General features: G+C 38.3%; 4 protein-coding genes across 5 annotated transcripts in view; 2 read left to right on the top strand and 2 right to left on the bottom strand.

Annotated features, from left to right (window-relative positions):
- The window catches only part of LOC147149843 (uncharacterized), a 14,194-nt gene extending 10,485 nt beyond the window's left edge, over positions 1-3,709 (bottom strand). The window contains exon 1 of the mRNA XM_086025477.1: positions 2,368-3,709. Coding sequence (XP_085881603.1) covers positions 2,368-2,494 — 127 coding nt within the window. The 5' untranslated portion in view covers positions 2,495-3,709. The remainder of the gene's footprint in view (positions 1-2,367) is intronic.
- On the top strand, positions 3,397-6,105 carry LOC147149842 (uncharacterized). Its single transcript, XM_086025995.1, has 2 exons — positions 3,397-3,823; positions 4,491-6,105. The coding sequence occupies exons 1-2, from the start codon at positions 3,697-3,699 to the stop codon at positions 5,813-5,815; spliced, it is 1,452 nt and encodes a 483-aa protein (XP_085882121.1). The 5' UTR covers positions 3,397-3,696; the 3' UTR covers positions 5,816-6,105.
- Positions 6,106-8,157: 2,052 nt separating this feature from the next.
- LOC147149841 (uncharacterized) lies at positions 8,158-12,424 on the bottom strand. Its single transcript, XM_086025999.1, has 2 exons — positions 11,991-12,424; positions 8,158-10,528 (listed from the first exon to the last, which is right to left on the bottom strand). The coding sequence occupies exons 1-2, from the start codon at positions 12,106-12,108 to the stop codon at positions 9,333-9,335; spliced, it is 1,314 nt and encodes a 437-aa protein (XP_085882125.1). The 5' UTR covers positions 12,109-12,424; the 3' UTR covers positions 8,158-9,332.
- A 615-nt stretch (positions 12,425-13,039) lies between these two features.
- On the top strand, positions 13,040-16,084 carry LOC147149840 (uncharacterized). Of its 2 annotated transcripts, XM_086025970.1 has the most exons (3): positions 13,040-13,454; positions 14,152-15,388; positions 15,468-15,673. In XM_086025970.1, the coding sequence occupies exons 1-3, from the start codon at positions 13,325-13,327 to the stop codon at positions 15,520-15,522; spliced, it is 1,422 nt and encodes a 473-aa protein (XP_085882096.1). In that variant the 5' UTR covers positions 13,040-13,324; the 3' UTR covers positions 15,523-15,673. The 2 variants fall into 2 exon arrangements, with proteins under 2 accessions (XP_085882096.1, XP_085882095.1); XM_086025969.1 differs by having other exon boundaries at positions 14,152-16,084.
- The last annotated feature ends 2,385 nt before the right edge of the window (positions 16,085-18,469 follow it).

The following is an 18,469-nucleotide window of genomic DNA, read 5'->3' as shown; positions in this document are numbered from 1 at the left end:
CTCCTCAAAACACTGAACGCGACTCAGATGTTGAGCTCACGTTGCCCTATTTAGTAGCGTCTCAATTGTTATCCTGTTTAAGTTTTACAAGTCATATATTGAGCTCCGATGTCAGTCCTGTGTCAATGTTGAGTCTAACAAGGGAGTTTTCCGGCTCCCATGCTGCTTTTATGACAAAGGCATATTCCAAAAGACAAAATACACCTGGTATTGGGAGATAATGCCCGGAACAAGGAGAAAGCTATGACTGATAATGGGCTACCAAGTTTGGGGTGAATGGCACACATCCTGCAGCTGGTTATGCATGATTTAGCGCTGTCATAGCGCGGTATAAGTGAGATTGCCACAGGGAGACGTAGTGTAGGTCACTTGTGTGCAACAGACCCACTATATCATTTTATAATTCATAAAAAGGTTAACAGTGCGCGGTATAAGTGAGATTGCCACAGGGAGACGTAGTGTAGGTCACTTGTGGGCAACAGACCCACTATATCATTTTATAATCCATAAAAAGGTTAACAGTGACTTTTTTCTCATTGACAAATGCACAAGATAATGTGTCTATGCACAAAAAAATAAACCAAATTCCTGAGTAGTTTTAATTTAGGAACTTATTGAATAGTTTGAGTGAAGCCTACATTTGTGACTATTTTTTTCTACTTTAATTATATTCTGAAACATGCAATGTTGATATGGCATGTTATTTATTTGACTTTTTGCACAATTTAGTCCATTGAGACTGCTGGTTTTGAAAATCTAGATATTTTTTGTCAAAATTACAGCAATTATATGGCTGCTTTTTTTCTGATAATATTGCCAATAGCACTCACTAGAAATAAATGGAAAAATATACAGATAATCCATGTGATTGGAATCTGTATCTGCCGATCTCACCCATGGATGATCGGTATCGGTGTCATAAAACCCTGGTCGGAACATCCCTAGCGTCAATTACTTGAAGTCATCTTTAGTAGACATCACAATCAAATGACGACATTGTGGAGATATCGACTCATTTCCTCAAAACATTTCTACCTCCTCCCGCCTTGTTCCTCTGTCAATCTCCTCCTTCCTTGATAGCATTTCTAGCGGGAGGTGTGACCATGTAAACAGAGGAGGAGGACCTAGGAAGTTGCAAGTAGACAAATGATGTGAGCCTTTTGTCATTTTCACTAACAATCCAGGCTTACCTTAGCTCCTCCCCAACATACAAAGTTTGCGTCTCATGGGAGATGCATCACCTCAAAATACTAACTAACTACTTACACTAATTTGTACTACTTTGCTATTTAGAAAAGCTTTGGCCAGGCCACATCTTGTTGCATCTTAGTGCATTACAGAAATTATATTTGCACAAAATAGCAAATACCTGAGTTTTTCTATTAAATGTAAATAAAGTTATTCATGTAAATGTAAGTGTACAAAAAACAAAACAAACAAACAAGCAAGCAAACATTGAGACCGTCCACAGCTGTCAATGGGTAAATCTAAACTCTTCATTTGTAACCATCTCACACCTTAGGTCTCTCTTTAGATGTTGCAATTTGTAGTGAATATATTTGGACAGTAGGGCTCAACCAATTTATCGATCTATTTAATTGTCATCACTGTATGTTTTTATAAGGTCAATATTACAGTAGCAATGTATGCCACCATTTTTGGGGAATTTTCCAAATCAAACAACAAACAATACATGGAATTTGAGATGCAGTAAATGATGAGACGAAGAGGCCAGTCACGTCTTTACTCTTCACAAAAAACTGTTTACAGAACAAGGAACAAGCTACTCTCCTTCAACGCTTTCAAGTATATCATCTCTTTGAACAACTACCCCCTCCTTAACGCTACAGGTTCCTGGCGAATGTCTTTCCCTTGTGCGTCACCAAAGAATAAACATTTTATACGCCTCTAAAATTCTCCACAACAAATAAAATGAAAGTACATGACCTATTCTACTACCCACAGTGCTCCAAAACGAATCAAGACGAAAATATACATTGTTTGAGGCTGAGTGTGTTTTACATCATTAATTTAATACAAAGCACTTGATGTCTGTGTTGTGTTTTGCTCTACTTATATTGGACATACAGTATATTTGCGCAACAACTCATGATTTGCCAAAAAGCAAGCAAGAAATAGAACCTGGAAATAGAAATTAAATTTTACTTTATCATCATGATAACTGCAGGGTACATTGAGGGCACTTTATATTGTACATTCAAACAGCACTACAAAAATGTGAGTGTGAAAAGTGGCGTCACACACTATCAGGATATTATACTTCACAAATGAATATTAAGATATAAACACGATAATATTGTTTAACAAAGAAAGCAGATAAGAGGGGGTGGTAAGATATTAACTAACCTGGTCTGTGCAACACATCTTGATGCTTTTGAAAAACAGCGTCCACTAGTTGACCTAGTTCCTCGTTCCCCACTTTTGTTCGAAAAAGTTCCTCCTCGTAGTCTCCTTTCACACTTTTTGCACACATTTCACACTACAATTACAACACTTAACCAATTCTTAGTAATCTGTGCATAACAAACACGTCTCTTCTTTAGCAGCAAGAAAAGATCAAATAACATAATCTAAGATAAGATAAGTCTGCTCGCGAAATGTTGACGTGCAGCGGAAAGACACGTCAATGTGTGATGTTTCCTCCAGTAAAGTACTGATGGGACGTACAGTGCGGAGACTGAAATACTTTCAGTGCTAATGCAGGAACAGCTACTATTTCGTTAAAGCGCCTGTGGTTATGCACCACGAACACGGAAGTTGTACGGCAACTCTACTTGGACCAATTAAATCCCACAGTCACATTCCTACGCGAATCGACAAAACCCCTTTTTCTAAATGGCATTCAAATGAAAAAATTCTGAGATTTTCACGTGAAAAAAACAAAACGTTCAACTGTGTATTAGCTGTATCTACGGTCGTCGGGTGTACGGTCAATATCATCATTTAAATGGGCCACAATCCCAAACCAGTCTCCGTTATCTGTACTTCTCTTTACGGAGAATTCACCTTTCAACACAAATTGAGTAGGCAGAATTTTTATTACGCGTGCTTTTTCAAAAAAGTTGTAGACATAGATTTTAAGTGTCATTTTTTTGCATTGCATCGGGCCTAGCAGTGAGCGACAAACAAGTCTTTTAATGAGTTACAGAAAGCTTACTTTTGGCCGTATCTCTTTTTTTTCATGAATGTGCCATTATATGTGTCAGTATTGGGAGTGTCCTTTTTTACTTGTAATATATTTCTTTGGTCTGAATAATGAGAAGTTGAGAATCACCAGTTTAAATTATTACAAAGGCAGTGTTGCAAAATTGTAGTTTAAGCATAAAATCTGAGGAGGGCAGTATTACTCCCTGTCGCGATTACACTGCCGAAAATAAGAAAGAAGAAGAACCAAACTAGCCACTCTAAATATTTATTTCTGAACTAGAACTGAACGCATTGAAGAATCGATACTGTACGTCTAATCACTTCTTTACTGGAGTAAAACGACATTCTTCGCGTCCGGATCAACTCATCTTGTTGCACGTTGAAGTTTCTCAGTCTTGCTTATCTTATTTTAGTTTAGCTAGTTTGGTTTAGATTGCTAGCCGCTAACAAAGAGTCGCGTTTGTTATCAACATATCGCGAAGCTGAGAGCAAAAGTGAGAATAAAAGCGTTGTGATTATCGCGTGAAAATGTGCGCAAGACGTGTGAAAGAAGAAGAGTGCGAGGAGGAACTTTCCGCAACAAAAGAGATCGAGCGACAACGTCAACTACTAGACGATGTTGTCAAGAAGCCTCAAAATGTGTTACACAGAACAGGTTTGGTTCTTTCTCCTTTCATTCACTTCTTTCTTAATTACATTACATTTAAGAATATCCCTCAAGTGGAGCCTTTGATGTTACGTTGAATAGAACAAAATTCACATTCAAAAATCTATATTTGGTGGATCCGAGGGTGTCCTCTCACGATGATGATGTGGACCCTTGAAGAAGGAGACAAATTGTTGAGCAGCAAACCACCTAATAAGTACAAATGAGCATTCTCTAGTATTCCACTGCTTCTCCTCATTGTGTCCAAAATGTTAGTGTGTCAACAATCGACCGATGTCCAACGTAAGATATTTATTATAAAAGTATGTCTTACTAAGACTGAATTTTTCAAGACGGACCAAACTTTAATCGTCTGTCGGTCAGTCTGTCATGTTATTTTAACCCCGCTTCCGTCAGTAAACATCAAAGGTGTATGTAGTAAACTTTTCGTTGGGGGCCATATGATGTTACAGATGACAATCCCGATTCCTTGCTGGCCCTGCTTGCATCGAAGAGGAATGTCATCTGACGAGCTCTGCCACGACCAGTGTAAAATATCTCTCTGCTCTTGTTGTGTGTGTGCACATCGACTGTTCTTAGTGTGTTGAAGAGCAGTGTGTTACGACTTGTTAAAACTTTGACACCAGACAATTTGTGTTTGTCTTATGTCCTACAGATGTGAGTGAAAAATATCTTTATCTTCAGCATCACAAGCCAGAGACCACTTACATTCAAGAGAAAGAGGAGGAGTCTGAGCACCCCAACATTAAAGAGGAAGAACAGCAAGCTGATATCATGCAGTTGACATTGGCCTCTGTCCCTTTCAAGACTGAAGTTGATGAAGACCAAGGTCAACATGAGGAAAACGGAGGGATACAGTCTCCAAGGAGCAGCTCAAGTCAACACATGACAGCTGAAGGTGATGAAGATCACTGCAGAGCATCACAGGCAGACGGCGTCTTAGCGCCACTATCAGAGAGTGACGACTTAACATCGCACTCCTCTGACACTGATGATGACGATGAACACACTAAAGACGAAAGGAAATGTCACAATAAGAACAAATGCTGGAAATGTTCTCAGTGTGACAAAACGTTTGTTTTCAAGTCAGTTTTAAAGATTCATATGATGAGCCACACTGGAGAGAAACCTTTTGTCTGCTCAGTTTGTGGTAAAAGATTCTCACGGAGACAAAATATGACAACACACACACGAATCCATACCGGAGAGAAACCATTTGTCTGCTCAGTTTGTGGTAAAAGGTTCTCTCGTAGACAGTCTATGACAACACACACAAGAATACATACTGGGGAGAAACCTTTTTCATGCTCAGTTTGTGGTAAAGGATTCACTGAAAAGAGACATTTGAAAACACACACAAGAACACACACTGGAGAGAAACCTTTTGAATGCACAGTTTGTGGTAAAAGCTATTTTGTAAAGAAAAGTCTAATAAACCATGCAATAACACACACTGGAGAGAAACCTTTTCAATGTACAGTATGCAGTAAAAGATTCACTCAGAAAGGGTATTTAATGTTACACGTAAAAACACACAGTGGAGAAAAACCTTTTTCCTGCTTAGATTGTGGTAAAAGATTCTATCTTGGAAGAGATTTAAGAAAGCACACAAGAACCCACACTGGAGAAAAACCCTTTGACTGCTCTTTTTGTGGAAAAACATTCTCTGAAAAGGGAAATTTAATGTTACACACGAGAACACACACCGGAGAAAAACCTTTTGACTGTTCGGTTTGCGGTAAAAGATTCTCTGAAAGGGGAAATTTATTATTACACATAAGAACCCACACTGGAGAGAAGCCCATTGCCTGCTTGGTTTGCGGTAAAAGATTCTCTCACAAGGGACATTTAAAAAGACACACAAGGACACACACTGGAGATAAGCCGTTTGACTGCTCAGTTTGTGGGAAGAGATTTTCTGATAAGGGAAATTTAAGAAGACACTCAAGAACCCATACTGGAGACAAACCTTTTGCCTGATCAATTTACTGTAAAAAAATACACTGACTAAGGAGATTTTGGAACACACACTGCAAAGAATTTGTTTTCATTCTCAACTTGTTGTAAAAGATTCTCAAAAAAGACACTTTTTGACAAAACCCACAAGAACACACACCGAGGGAACTCATTCGGTTGCAGTGTGTGCGATTAAAATATTCTCTGGTAAGAGGCACAAATTTACCCAATGGAGCTTTAACTGCATTTTGAAGGAACTGACTGTTTGTAGTAAGACAGAAAAGTGTACTTGTGATCCTGAATAAAGTACAACACATCAAAGAGTGATTGTGTTTGTTCAGTATCTTCCTGTTTTGTTTTTCCATGTGTTTTGTTACAGTAATACATGATACTTGATTCATTACACTTGTGGTCAGTTTACATAAAGTCAGCGTGGGTATGGATGTGATATTAACCCAGGCATCCAAGACAAGGCTGCCTTGAGGCACAGGTCTGGTGAAAGGCACAGAAAAAAATCAGCTATCGGCTGTTTTGAAAGCCACAGTAAGGCCAATCTCCTGCATCATCTGCAAATTGATTAACATAGCAACTTCACCCAAGAGAGATGAAAATTTAGTTGTCCGATGAGACTAAAATTAAAGTCTTTGGCGTGAATATCAGCCACCATGGTTGTAGTAAACCAACCAGGCCCTACTTATTATCAGGTGAAAACTATCTACAAACTATCTATAAAGAAAGGAACAATTGCATGGAGTAATAGAGCAGGGTGAACACAGAGCAGACTTTTGGCTGTTAACAAAAATTAACATTGCGGTGAACATACACCTTACCCACCTTACAAACCACAGTACAATTTTTTTACTGGGAACTTTTTGGAAATGTAGTTGTGATTTAGCTAAATCCAAAAGAACAAAGGATCATCTGATTATCTTGGAATTATCAACTCTGCAAACTCATTTAGATAAACTGTACCATAAACAATGACAATTAATAAAACATTTTTTCATAGGTACAAAAAAGTGTTACATTTGTCCCGAATTCATCGTTCTGTGTTGCCATTATGGCAAAGTTTGAGCAACTTTGTCAACTTCTCAAACTGTTTTCAGGGCTAGTAGCCAACGAGTTCGCACAGCGTCTGAGCAATAACAACGAGGATGGATTTGGATTTGATATTTCCAAGCAATAAACGCCCGTTCCGAGAAGCGCTGTGTCTGTTGTTGTGAAAAGAAAAGAGCTAAAAGAAATTCACAAACCTGCTATTTCAAACACATCTGGAGGCTGCTTCAAAACAACGTCGAGTGCTTGACGTCGCTCGTCCTCCTCTTTTAGAAACATTTACTCCTCGTACTCTTTTTGACACTTTTTGCACACATTTTCACACGATAATCACAACACCCTTTGCGGTTTGTTGTCAACAAAGACGCGTATTCGTTAGCAGATTGCAAGCTAAAATAAGCTAGCCTGAGAAGCTTCAACGTGCACCGAGAAGAGTTTATCAGGCCACGAAGAGTTAGTTAAGAGCGTTTTACACCAGCAACGTTCCAGTGAACGTACTGTGTTCAGAGGTTTTGGCACGTGAAGTACTAATTCGGGTAGAAATCTTCAGTGAAGCGCGTGCGGTAATGCAAACTCAACTTGGGTGTCAATTTTGCCAGAGTAGTACGGCAACTCCACTTGGACGAAGTACAGTGTTTCCCTTGTACAGTAGTTTACTTTGAAAATGGTGCTATTCGTATCCTTTGTGAATATCATTCATTACATTATCCAATAATACACTACAAAAAAAAGTGTGTCTTAAATGTGTTCACGTTACAATAGACAAAGGATGCGGCCAATCATTTCCAACAACGCCCCCGGTCACACGGCTGTTAGTGCTTGAGCAAGACACAATCAACTGCACACGGGGGCCGTCCCCTGCTCCACTTGGTACCACTGAGTGTGTGTTTAGTGTGGTCACTACTGCGATTCACTTCATGTATTAATTTTAATTAAGAGGTTATTTGACAAAATAAGAAAGTTCAGACGATGTAATTGATTAATTTTGCTAATAATTAAAAAATTAAGACACGCGCGCGCACGCACAGTATATATGAGAAACCAAAATCAAACCAAAAAACAACTAGTGGTACCTTTGCCTGCCTTCAGTGCATCCATCTTGGATTCACTTCCCACTCAGTGATGGTGCAAATGCAAGTATGAAAGGTCATCTCTTTACAGTATATACTGTATGTGCCCTGGAATTGGTGACTAGTCCAAGTCCAGGATGTGGTTCGCCTTTCGCCCAAAGTAAGCTGAAAAAGGCTCCTGCTCACCTGTGACCCTGAGCAGAATAAAGAGTATATAAATTGGATAGAAGGACTACTGTAGAAATGTTTAATTCATTTACTGTATGTCTTAGATAAAATATACAATTTTTGACCCTGTACCTGTATGGGTGAGGGAAAATCCCAAATAAACTGTCACATGTGGTCAATTCCTGTTTTTAAAAGTCATTGAAGAGAATGATGTGTGCTGTATAATTATTTCGCCCTTAAAAAGTTCAAATAGATAATCAAAAGACCAACATCAATGGTGTCCATGCACATACGATTGTATGTAAACTTCTGACCACGAGAGAAACAACTGAAATTTCATGTAGTTCTGTGACAAATATAAACACGTTTATATTAAGATTCACTTGTAAATTTGTGGTGTTTGTTGGGTGTGAGATCAGGGTCACAATAAGTATTGTGGAATAAAAACTAAACAAAAGATATACATACATACATATATAAATATATATATATAAATATATATATATATTTATATATATATATATACATATACATATATATATATTTATATATACATATACATATATATATATATATATAATTTTTATGTATTAACTTACTAACAACCAAACAGATAAACAACCATCCACATATACAGATAAATGATAATAATATAACAATAATATAATATAATAGTAAAACAGTCCACTAAACTTGAGTGCAAAGGGTACAGTGCATCGTGCATGATGTTGAGGTCGGATGTAGATAGTTTGCAGGGGCCCTGACACATGAGCATCACAACATAAACTAAAGCCCTTACTTAAACACACGTAATATAGTAACATATTCACATTATATAATACAATGTACCGGTAGTAATATATTTACATAATACATTACATTACATTACATGAATAGCACAGGATGGATAGGTGGTTCATGACTAAAATCAGGTAGGTTCAGATATCATGCATAGTATCCATCACTAACTTTTTGAACGATGATATTAGAATGAATGAGCTGAGGCGGTACAAGTAGTGTGGACTTTGGGAACAACAAGTTTAATAAAACAGCTAGAATGGAGAATGTGGGTGGTAGTATTCATGGTGAGCAGAGAGCGAAGATGGGGTAGGGTTTTACTAGTAAGTGTTTTATAGATAAAGACCAGTGAATTTGTCTGCTTGAGAGAAAAGACCCAGGGAGTACGGAGTGGAACATTTCTATAGCTTACCACAAAGCCAATTTCTTCGGTCGAGAAATTACAATCTTCATTTACTGCTGCCTTCCTCACCAACACACTTGTGTTTCTTCACATTATCTTTGCGAGAGAATCTTTTATCACACACATGACAACTGAATGGTTTTTCACCAGTGTGCGTTCTTGCGTGTCTTCCTAAATGTCCCTTCTGAGCAAATCTTTTACCACAAATGGAGCATGAAAACTGCCTCTCTCCAGTGTGTATTCTTGTGTGCCTTACGGAATCTGCCTTCAGAGTGAATCTTTGACCACAAACTGGGCAGGCAAAAGGTTTATCTCCCGTGTGTGTTCCTGTATGTTGAATTAAACGCTCTTTTGCAGAGAATCTTTGACCACAAACTGAGCAGACAAAAGGTTTCTCTCCAGTATGTATTTTTGTATGGTTAATTAAACTTGCCTTTACAGAGAATCTTTGACCACACACTGGACAGGAAAAAGGTTTCTCTCCAGTGTGAGTTCTTGTGTGCGTTCTTAAATGTCCCTTTTCAGAAAATGTTTTACCGCAAACTGAGCAAGAAAAAGGTTTTTCCCCAGTGTGTATTCTTTTATGCCTTAATAAACTTATGCTGAAAGAGAATCTTTGACCACAAACTAAGCAGACAAAAGGTTTCTCTCCAGTGTGTGTTCTTACGTGCCTGATGAGATCTGTCTTCATATGGAATCTTCTGCCACAAAATGAGCAGGCAAAATGTTTCTCCCCACTGTGTATTCTCATGTGTACTTTCAGAGTATACTTTGAAACATAGGTTTTTCCACACTCAGAGCATTTCCAGCACTTGCTGTCAGTGTGACATGTCATATCACCTTTAGAATGGTCATTGTCATCATCATCAGTGTTAGGATTGTGAGATGTTATGTCATCACTATTTAATGGTGGAGCTGAGAGGCTGTCTGATTGTGATCTTCCACAGTGGTCTCTATCACCTTCTTCAACATCATCATCATCATCTTCACTCTTGACAATGACAGTCAATGGAAAGTTTGTGATATCAGCCTCTTGCTCTTCTTCCTCTTTAATGAAGGAGGGCCCTGGCCCCTCTTCCCCTTTAATTTGGGTTGCCCAAAGCTCAGCTTCCGCTTTAATGTCGGGTGTCTCGGGCCCCTCTCCCTCTATATGGTGGAAGGGCTCTTCTTCCTCCTTTTCCTCTTTAATGTGGGGGTGCTCTGGCTCCTGCTGCTCAGGACAAAAATAGTCTTCACTGACGTCTGCGGGACACACATGGTTTGGTAAAGTCAAGTCATGCCGTGACTTTAATGCTTTTTATTGTATGTTCATGTATGTTTACAAAAATGTTTATCACATGAGCCAGATGAATGTAAGAATAGAGTTAATATTTAATGGAAATAATTTGTTAAAAATTTTAAAATAATAAAGTGCATAAAAACACAAGTGTTAAGTATAAAGGGTTGAAAATCATGTAAAGGTTTATAGGAGGGCCAAATTATTTAACTGCTTTTAATCAGCAGCCAATGGACATTAGAAATTGATAGGAAATATTATTAAAATAGCAGCATATGGTTACTATTGCGGGATTCAATGAGGCACAAGCCAGTGCAAACCGTGGGCCAGTCAAGCTCAAGCTCAGATAAATGTTGCATCACGAAGGGTATCCGGCATAAGGAAGAGTTGCCACAATCCAAGACAAACACACACACACTCACACACTTGCTGTTGAGTGTGGAAGAGTTTGTTAAGAACGTCCTGTTCCTGTTAAAGAACGCTTGAAATTTTTAACCACTTTCACACTTGAGGTACAGTATGAAGTGCTTGGAGTACCAAAGGTAGAAAAGCGCTATAAAAGTGACAGTCCATTTACCATTTACACAGTACAGTTACTTCACATTCCCCTACCAATTTCCTGAAAAAAATGTATAATAGCAAAAAGGGTACCAATGTAAATCAGAATCAACACCACTTCACAAAACGTATTCAGTGGCAGATTATGCAAATTCCTAGACAAATCTAATCCCTTTCTTTAAAGACAGTAAAGGGAGGTGCTGAATTGTCAGGAATTGCTAAAGAACAGGCAGCACCTTGTTAAACGGGGAGAGCATGAGTCCAAGTGGTCAGATGTAACGTGAGCCTGTGGTGTCCTCTAGTGGTCATGATTAGGATCAACGCTTTTTAATCTGACGCAAATATTACTGGGTTCAATTTACAACAATTTTTGTCATTAGTTTCTTCAGGAATGCATAAAATGTGAACAATCGTTTGATAATAATAATAGATCATTAAACTTCAATAAAACTAATTAAATAATATATGCACTACGTAAATGAACAATCAAATTCAGATACAGACTGAAGGGCTAAATAGAGATATTAAAACGGAGTATAAAATATAATTCCTGACATGAATTGCACATCAACTAAATTGTTTGGATGTAGACAATGCAAAATATGTTTTTAACCATTAATCAATACTTAATAAAGGTGTGATTGGACCTTATTTAGATAACATGTCAGAGATTAAGGTTTAGGGAGATTAGAGATCATTCACACCAATATGTATTTTTACAGTCCACAACAACCAAAATCCCATTTTCTGGTTGACTTCAAAACTGCACGACTAATGTACAGAGCAATGACTAACTTTGCCACCTGGTCACATACGTGAAATGTTTGTGAAAAGGAATGGGGCTATGATAAAAGGAAAAAGTGAACAAACCCGCTCTGTGTAACGGATCTGTAGGCCTCTTCAAAACAGCGTCAAGTCGTTGCAGCTCGTCGTCCTCTTTTGCTCCAGAAAGTTCCCCTACGTACTCTGCTGTTTTTCTTGCACACATTTTTACACGATAACGACAACAATTCACACTCACACTTGATTGCAATGTGTCAAACGTGTCTTTTTGTTGGCGGCTAGCAAGCTAACAAAGCTAGCCCGAGCAGCCCCAACGTGCACCGGGACGAGTAATTCCGGATACGGACAATTGGTGGATGATGTTGCTTCATTAACATACTGCCTCGAAGCTTCAGTATGTTGATTACTAATCTAGGGAGAGTTATTTTACAAAGTGCCTGTAATTACCACGTATACGGATCTGCAACAAGAATTGTACGGTACCTCCACTTGGACAAACTGTGCCCGCACGCTAAGAAACACACAGGCGCGCTCAAGTTTAAAGGGTGGGAATTGAGGGGCACATTTATTCGCTGAAGGACCACAAATGATATTTAAACGTCTGTCGAGTATATGATATTAGTGGTGGCTAGTCTCCACGGAGACTATACTTATAATTCAATACCTTAACCTCTTTTTTTTTTGCTCATACTTACATTTATTTTTAGAGGGTTTATCATTACAGTCATCTGTTTCGAGCAGCAATACAACTGCATCATAGTTTCTATGTGAGCGATTATGTGGGTCGAAAATCTCTGAACAAAATTAGTCTGTTTTTCGGATTTTTTTTTCCTGTTTTCGGTATTTTTTTTAATGACGGGAAAAGATATATAATGAAAAACAGCAAAAAAAATCTATCGTAAAAATTACCAAATAAATCAGAAAAATAGAGTTGTTTTATTTTTCAAATGAATGCAATACGCTCCCTTAAGGAGGAAATATTATAATAAAAGTAAACTGTATTTTACAAACACACTACAATTGTTTCAATTCGCTAAGAATGTTGTGAAATTTCTGCGAGTTTAAAACCTGAGCTCGCCTCGAGGCTAAAAGGTCCACCTAGCCACTTATGAGTTTGTCCAAGTGGAGTTGCCGTATAACGTCCAAAACAGGTCTATTTCTGTGTACGGTTTGCATGACCATATGGACCTTGGTAAATAATTCTTCCAGAATTAAGACTGAACGAACTGAAGCCTCGACACAGTACGCCCATCACTACTTAACTGGTAATCTTCGTGCCCGGATAAACTCGTCTCGGTGCACGTCGAGTTTTCTCGAGCTATCCTAATTTAGCTTAGTTTGCTAGACGCTAACAAGGAAACGCCTTTGTTAACACCAAATGCCAAGCAGCAGATATACATTGTTGTCATCATCGTGTGAAAATGTTGGCAAAAAATGCCAAAGATCAAAATTACGAGAAGAAATTTTGTGGAACAAAAGAGGAGAACGAGCGAAAACGTGAACGCCTGGACGCTGTTTTCAAGCAGCTTCAAGATGTGTCAAACAGAGCAGGTTTGTACTTCTTTCTCTTACTTGTACAACTAATTTCCATAGGCAGTATATGTGCAAATCACAACCAAGTGTCAAGTTTTTACCTTCAAATGTTTGTGGAAAATATATATCAATGTTGTCAAGTGTTGTCAAGTCATCTAATCATCGCCCGCGGTCGAGATGCAGGAGGTCGACTCTGTTCAGTGCGTTGGGAACTTAACCCGCCGCCAACATCAAAAATTGTCAATTATTGTGTGACGTGTGGCTGTAACCAAGTACGAGGGCAAAAGTCTCAATTCAGTGATTGTTCGTGCCAACTTTGACTCACAGCAAGAAGACTGCAAACGTACACTTTTAAAACTGCTGGATTAAAAAAAAACTCAGTTTTGTTAAAAAAAAATAGACAGTTTTAACGGTGTAAAAGTTTATTGTCGTTAATGTTTTGAAATGTATTTTATTATGAAGTGACATTGTTGTTTAATAGAAAAATGTACCCAACAATTTTAGATGTATTTTTGGGATGTGGAAAATATTATTTTATATCAATTGATTTCAATTGTGGAAATGGCTTAGTTATACGAGTGATTTGAGTCACAAACTTGGTCACAGAACGAATTCAACTTAGTTAGTCAACATACCACTTTATTAAAAAAAGAAATAGTACACCTGAACTGTGACTTAGCCAAACCATGTGTGTTTGTATTCTTGTGTACTGCAGGCATAAGTGAAAATCGTCATTGTCCTAAGCAACAGACGCGAGAGTTGCCTTGTGATACAGAGAAAGAGGAGGAAGACTGTCCACACATTAAAGAGGAAGAGGGGGAGGCAGTGCCAACTCACAATGAAGAGGAAGAGGAGCTGGATCCTTTCCACATAAAAGAGGAGGAGGAGCCAACACTGTCCCATGTTAAGGAGGAAGAGCAGGAGGCTGATATCACAAAGTTTTATTTGACTGTTGTCCATTTGAAGAGTGATGTTGATGATGAAGGTCAAAGTGAGGAGAACGGAGAGGCACAGCCTCCAAGCAGCTGCTCAAGTCAACACATGACAATAGAGTGTGATGAAGACCACTCTGGAGGATCACAAGCTGACAGCCTCTTAGCTCCACTTTCAGACAGTGACGACATAACATCACAGTCTCCTGACACTGATGATGAACAGTCTAAAAGTGATATGAAGTGTCAAACTGACAAGGGACACTGGAAATGCTTGCAGTGTGAGAAAGCATTTTGTTCAAAATGGGGTTTGAAAGTACACACAAGAACACACACTGGAGAGAAACTTTTTTCCTGCTTAGTCTGTGGTAAACGGTTTACCCTGAAGACTGATTTAATAAGGCACACAAGAACACACACTGGGGAAAAACCTTTTGTCTGCTCAATTTGTAGTAAAAGTTTTTCTGTAAAGAAAAGTTTAACAAGGCACACAAGAACACACACAGGGGAGAAGCCTTTTGCTTGCTCAGTTTGTGGTCAAAGATTCTCCGAAAAAGGGAATTTAACGAAACACATCATTACTCACACTGGAGATAAACCTTTTGCTTGCTCAGTTTGTGGTCAACGATTCACAGAAAAGAGAAATTTAAGAAAACACGCAATAGCCCACACTGGAGAGAAACTTTTTGCCTGTACATTTTGTGGTCAAAGATTCTCTGGAAAGAGCACTTTGAGAGCACACACAAAAACGCACACTGGAGACAAACCTTTTGCCTGCTCAGTTTGTTGTAAAAGATTCACTCGGATGACAGATTTGATAAGGCACACAAGAACGCACACTGGCGAGAAACCGTTTTCCTGCTCAGTTTGTGGTAAAAGCTTCTCTCTTAAGGGACATTTAAGAACACACACAAAAACACACACTGGAGAGAAACATTTTGCCTGCTCAGTTTGTAGTAAAAGATTCACTCTGAAGACAGATTTATTGAGGCACACAAGAACGCACACTGGCGAGAAACCGTTTTTATGCTCAGTTTGTGGTAAAAAATTCACTCAAAGATGCAGTTTGGCAACACACACAAGAACACACACTGGGGAGAAACCCTTTTTGTGCTCAACTTGTGGTCAAAGATTCACTATCAAGACAGATTTAATAAGGCACACAAGAATGCACACGGGAGACAAACCTTTTGCCTGCTCCGTTTGTAGTACAAGATTCACTATGAAGACTGACTTAACAAGGCACACAAGAACACACACCGGAGAGAAACCTTTTACATGTTCAGTTTGTGCTAAAGGATTCACTTTGAGGACTGATTTATTAAGACACACAAGAACACATTCTATAGATAAACCTTTTGTTTGCTTAGTTTGTAGTAAAAGATTCACTCTGAAGAGGTATTTAACAAGGCATACAAGAACACACACTGGGGAGTAATGTTTCGCATGTTCAGTTTGTGGTAAAAGATTTCAGGATCTTGTCAAGTGATACAAGCGCGCTGAGAACGGCAGTGGTTCACTGACCACTTTAAGTAGTCTGAAGAAACTGTCTCTTTGTGATAAGATGGGAAAGTGTATAATGTGTGTGATTCTGAATAAAATAAAACTGTGATTGTGGTCATGATGTAAAGACTGCGCACTTCCTAACAAGATGTATGGCAAAAAATACCATTTGAATGAAGTAAATAAACTGCATGTCTGTTTTTTTTTTTAATTGGACCAATTTACAGAAAAATGTCTTAATGCTCAAATACATGTCTATAAAAGATCCACAGTTTTAATCAATGACAGTGTAATTAACTATTGATATATGATTAAATGTGATTTGGGGAAGGCGTTGTGTCGATGTTGGTGGCAACTGCATATAATGGCAACATTAGGGAGGATAACTAAATACTCTGTGGGCCGCGTTGAAGAATGGAGAATGCCATTTGTGGCCCGCCTGATACACTTTGCTCATCCCTGGTCCAACCCATAGAATATATGCAGTATATTGTGTAAATCGCCAACTAAATAATGCAAAATTAACTAAGAAATTAAGAGCAGAGTGCCAATACTCTACCTTTGATCTAATAAACAGAAGTATAACTTTTTTTATTTTTAATATTTGTCCAATATTAGAATCAGGATGGTAATTATTAACTCTAGATGGATGGCTTTATATTTGCCAATATGTTAGCCATATATTGATCAGACTGTGATGGCATTACACATTTATACTCATCACACACGAACAGCTAAATGTCCATACACATACTGTAAGCAGTCGTATAACAATCAATAATAAGGGAAGAAAGAAAATAATTTGTGTCTTGTGTAACACACACACCAACAGGCCTTCACATAAGTGCACGCATACAGCTTTGTCTAGTGGAATGGAAGGTGGCTTTGAGGGACATCTGACAGGGGTAGAAAAACCTTGTGACCAAGGATTTCTCCAGCCCAGACGACCTGGTCCTTGAAATGATAAACCATAGATAGGTCTAATCAAAAATGTTGGTTCTGATCTTCTCTATCTGTCAGGACAACACTATACTGTATATGTGAGGGTTGCATCTTCGACAGTGCCTTTTTCTCACTTCGCCTCCATGGGTATAAGTGTTCGCAAGGTAAAGAAAGAAGCCCAGATCTGTCCTTGTCTGATTCCTGCCTTTCAGAGATTGAAAGAAATAGACGAGCAAATTTAATCAACTTGTGTGAGTCTTGATTTAAATTTGATGCCTTCTGGAAAGATTAAACGAACACGCATTGGAAAATAGTTGTCTTTTTGTGAATAATTGAGCTTACATCCCAAGTGAGTGACCTGCTGAAATGTCCAAAACTTGAATACAATGATTTAATGCTAGTTTCAATTTACCTTCAACCACACCCATTAAAAAAAGGAAAACATGTTCAGTCTTAATTGTTGAAAGCAGTTACATTCATTTCAGTCTGTTTACTCTGTGTACAGCTTACACCTTTCAGCACACAGAAAGCACATAATGGACTTCTTCCTGGAACCAATCTATGGATAACAGAACAAATGAAGGATTATGACAAATGGAAATAAGGATGTACGGCAAGTGGAAAATGTTTCAGGAACTGCAGCAACAAAAATGTTTACCTGTATAAGCAGTTAAAAAGTTGAGACAAAAAAGGACAATGCACACTAGTGTCTTCCAAAGACAACAAATCAAACCAATAAGTATCCATTACATTTCTGTTTCCCCTCCTTTATACAAGCTTCTCAGCACCTGCTCAAATTCACCACTTAAAAAGTCATGGTTCTCATAATTTCAACACATTTATTAATAAACATCCATGAAAATTGATTTTACTGACTTTTCACTCCAATATACTTGCTTTGTAATGAAATGACATAATTCTAAAGTACAACACTGTTTAAATATTTTGCAGTAGTGTGATTCAGTCAGCGAAATGTCATTAGTTGTTGCCATGTATCCATCATTAATTTAAATGTCTATAAACAATCTAGGACACTCATATTGTTTTGCATGTTTTAACCTTGAATCTTAACAAAAAACACTATCACCTTCCAAAGTGTTGCTATTCACTAAACCATTTTATTCATTAAATGGTACTTTTATATCTTGCATATAATACAAATGTGCATCTCTGGAGCTCAGCCACAGGGATCTTTGGGTTCTTCTTTACCTCTGTCTCACCAAGGCTTTTCTCCCACAATTGCTCAGTTTGGCTGGACGGCCAGGTTGAGGAAGAGTTGTGGTCTTCCCAAGCTTCTTCCATTTGGGGATTGTGGAGGCCACTGTGCTCTTGGGATCCTTGAGTATTGCAGAAATTCTTTTGAGACCATGTCCAGATATGTGCCTTATCTGTCGCTGACCTCCTTGGGCAGTTCCTTCAACCTCATGATTCTCATTTGCTCTGACATGCACTGTGAGTTGTAAGGACTTATAAAGACAGGTGTGTGCCTTTCCTAATCAAGTCCAGTTTACACAGCTGGAGTCCAATAAAGGAGAAGAACCTCAGAAGCAGAATCTCATGAAAGATCAGCTGCACTGAACTGAGTCTTTTTGCATTTAGTCATTCTTGGTGGCAAGGAGGCAGCTGCTGCATGTGATCAAGTTCTTTTTTTTAGCA

The sequence above is a fragment of the Filicampus tigris genome, chromosome 3 (genome assembly GCF_054856515.1).
Source record: "Filicampus tigris isolate MCC_2025a chromosome 3, RoL_Ftig_1.0, whole genome shotgun sequence".
In the NCBI taxonomy this organism is placed as follows: domain Eukaryota; kingdom Metazoa; phylum Chordata; class Actinopteri; order Syngnathiformes; family Syngnathidae; genus Filicampus; species Filicampus tigris.
This window is presented reverse-complemented; position numbering and strand designations above follow the sequence as displayed.

What these genes read in the sequence shown, in the direction of transcription:
- LOC147149842 (XM_086025995.1), top strand. Translation starts at nt 3,697, where the DNA reads ATGTGCGCAAGACGTGTGAAAGAAGAAGAGTGCGAGGAGGAACTTTCC. An exon ending in AAATGTGTTACACAGAACAG is followed by an intron (nt 3,824 to 4,490) that starts GTTTGGTTCTTT and finishes TATGTCCTACAG; the next exon opens with ATGTGAGTGAAAAATATCTT.
- LOC147149841 (XM_086025999.1), bottom strand. Translation starts at nt 12,108, where the DNA reads ATGTGTGCAAGAAAAACAGCAGAGTACGTAGGGGAACTTTCTGGAGCA. An exon ending in AGATCCGTTACACAGAGCGG is followed by an intron (nt 10,529 to 11,990) that starts GTTTGTTCACTT and finishes TGTGTCCCGCAG; the next exon opens with ACGTCAGTGAAGACTATTTT.
- LOC147149840 (XM_086025969.1), top strand. Translation starts at nt 13,325, where the DNA reads ATGTTGGCAAAAAATGCCAAAGATCAAAATTACGAGAAGAAATTTTGT. An exon ending in AGATGTGTCAAACAGAGCAG is followed by an intron (nt 13,455 to 14,151) that starts GTTTGTACTTCT and finishes TGTGTACTGCAG; the next exon opens with GCATAAGTGAAAATCGTCAT.